The sequence below is a fragment of the Penaeus monodon genome, chromosome 30 (genome assembly GCF_015228065.2).
Source record: "Penaeus monodon isolate SGIC_2016 chromosome 30, NSTDA_Pmon_1, whole genome shotgun sequence".
Lineage (NCBI taxonomy): Eukaryota > Metazoa > Arthropoda > Malacostraca > Decapoda > Penaeidae > Penaeus > Penaeus monodon.
This window is the reverse complement of record NC_051415.1, coordinates 34,565,088-34,566,597: the sequence shown is the minus strand read 5'-3', so window position 1 is coordinate 34,566,597 and position 1,510 is coordinate 34,565,088. Positions and strand designations below refer to the sequence as shown.

General features: G+C 42.1%; 1 protein-coding gene across 1 annotated transcript in view; it reads left to right on the top strand.

Annotated features, from left to right (window-relative positions):
- LOC119592434 (alpha-1-inhibitor 3-like) overlaps nucleotides 1-1,510 on the top strand; it is a 14,695-nt gene that overhangs the window by 6,889 nt on the left and 6,296 nt on the right. Inside the window, exons 10-12 of the mRNA XM_037941258.1 lie at nucleotides 18-283; nucleotides 570-652; nucleotides 1,061-1,182. Coding sequence (XP_037797186.1) covers nucleotides 18-283; nucleotides 570-652; nucleotides 1,061-1,182 — 471 coding nt within the window. The remainder of the gene's footprint in view (nucleotides 1-17; nucleotides 284-569; nucleotides 653-1,060; nucleotides 1,183-1,510) is intronic.

The following is a 1,510-nucleotide window of genomic DNA, read 5'->3' as shown; positions in this document are numbered from 1 at the left end:
ACATCCCCCCACTTCAGGTAAGCTTGATCTTAGAGGACAGCCCCGTCATTGACATCCTCTTAGAGGCCGATGAGACAGGAGAAAAGGAGGACGAGAAAGACGACCTCACCCTCAGAGGACCCAAGAACCAAAGGACGACCTGCCTGAAGCCGCAGGAGAAGGCGGTGCACACGATCAAGGTCCGGATACTGTCACTCGGGGATGTCAGCCTCACAGTGGTGGCCTACGTGGACTACAGCATCCCCTTGCCCTGCGAGGCTGGATCGGAGAGGATCAAGAGGAGGTAGGGAGGGCCGTGTAGCTGCCGAGGTTGCGGAGAGGGGGCGCGAAGGAGGGAATGATCGGTTTTGGTCGTATTGGTCTGTCTTAGGGAAAGGGTTCGGGAAAAGTCCTGGGAATGAATCAAAGACGAGTTGCAGTGTTTTTGAAAGACTAATTCTAAAACTTACCAACACGTGTCTGTTTATAAGACCATTTAAGAGTCCTACACGAAATGTAAAGATATTTTCATACACCAATTGCTAATGTAAGTGATTACATGAATTAAAATAATCGATCATATCTTCTAGAGATACTTTGATCAAGCGTATCAAGGTGGAGGCGGAAGGTTACCTGAGAGAGAAGACTTGGACCAAATACATCTGCGCGAACGGTGAGATTATTTGCATTTTCGATTTGATAAAAGGGAAGTCAGTCTTTGTGTTTCTTTTTGTGTTTGCGTAAACACACACTGAGTTACTTGCATAAAAAAAACAAGAACAGATAACTTGCAAGTAAGAATTAATCTATAATATGTAAAATAAGCTAGGAGATATCAATGCTTCAACAGTAGTGATCTCAGTATGAAGAGCGATATATTATTATTTTCTTCAGTAAGATTTCGTCAAGACTAACTGGTGAAAACTTTTGAAATTAGATCTGAATACTTTTAAGACATTGTTAGACAATTTGATTCCCAGTTTTTATGTACATTTCCCAGGACCAAAATTCAAACATTCTAATGATCATTTTAGGCCTATTCCAGATCAATTCCATAACAGATTATTACTATCTACCACAGAGTCGACCAAGGGAAAGGACGTCCACAAAACAGGGAAGATATCGGTTCCCAATAACGTCGTGAAGGGCTCTGACCGCGCTTGGGTCACGGCAGAGGGTGACCTGCTCGCCCTCTCGATCGAGGTCAGTTCTCGCGGGGGCGATTAATTCCTTCGCTTTATTTTGATTGGTTTTGGTTGAGGGGATGAGCTGGTTTGGTTTATTGTGCGGATCTATGTTAAGCTAAGCTCCCTTTTCGTTGCTCATTAGCTGAGTACAAAGGACCTGAGTGTAGAAAAAGATGGGTTCGTAAATTCGGTGACTTTTACGAAAATTATATACACTGTATGTCTCAGATTATGTGACTGAATTAAATGGAGATATGTAGTTAATTACGGCTGATTTACGAATATTGGATTTGTTTATTTCAGTTTATTTACCTTAGATAAATGAATGGATGATGTTTTGTAAA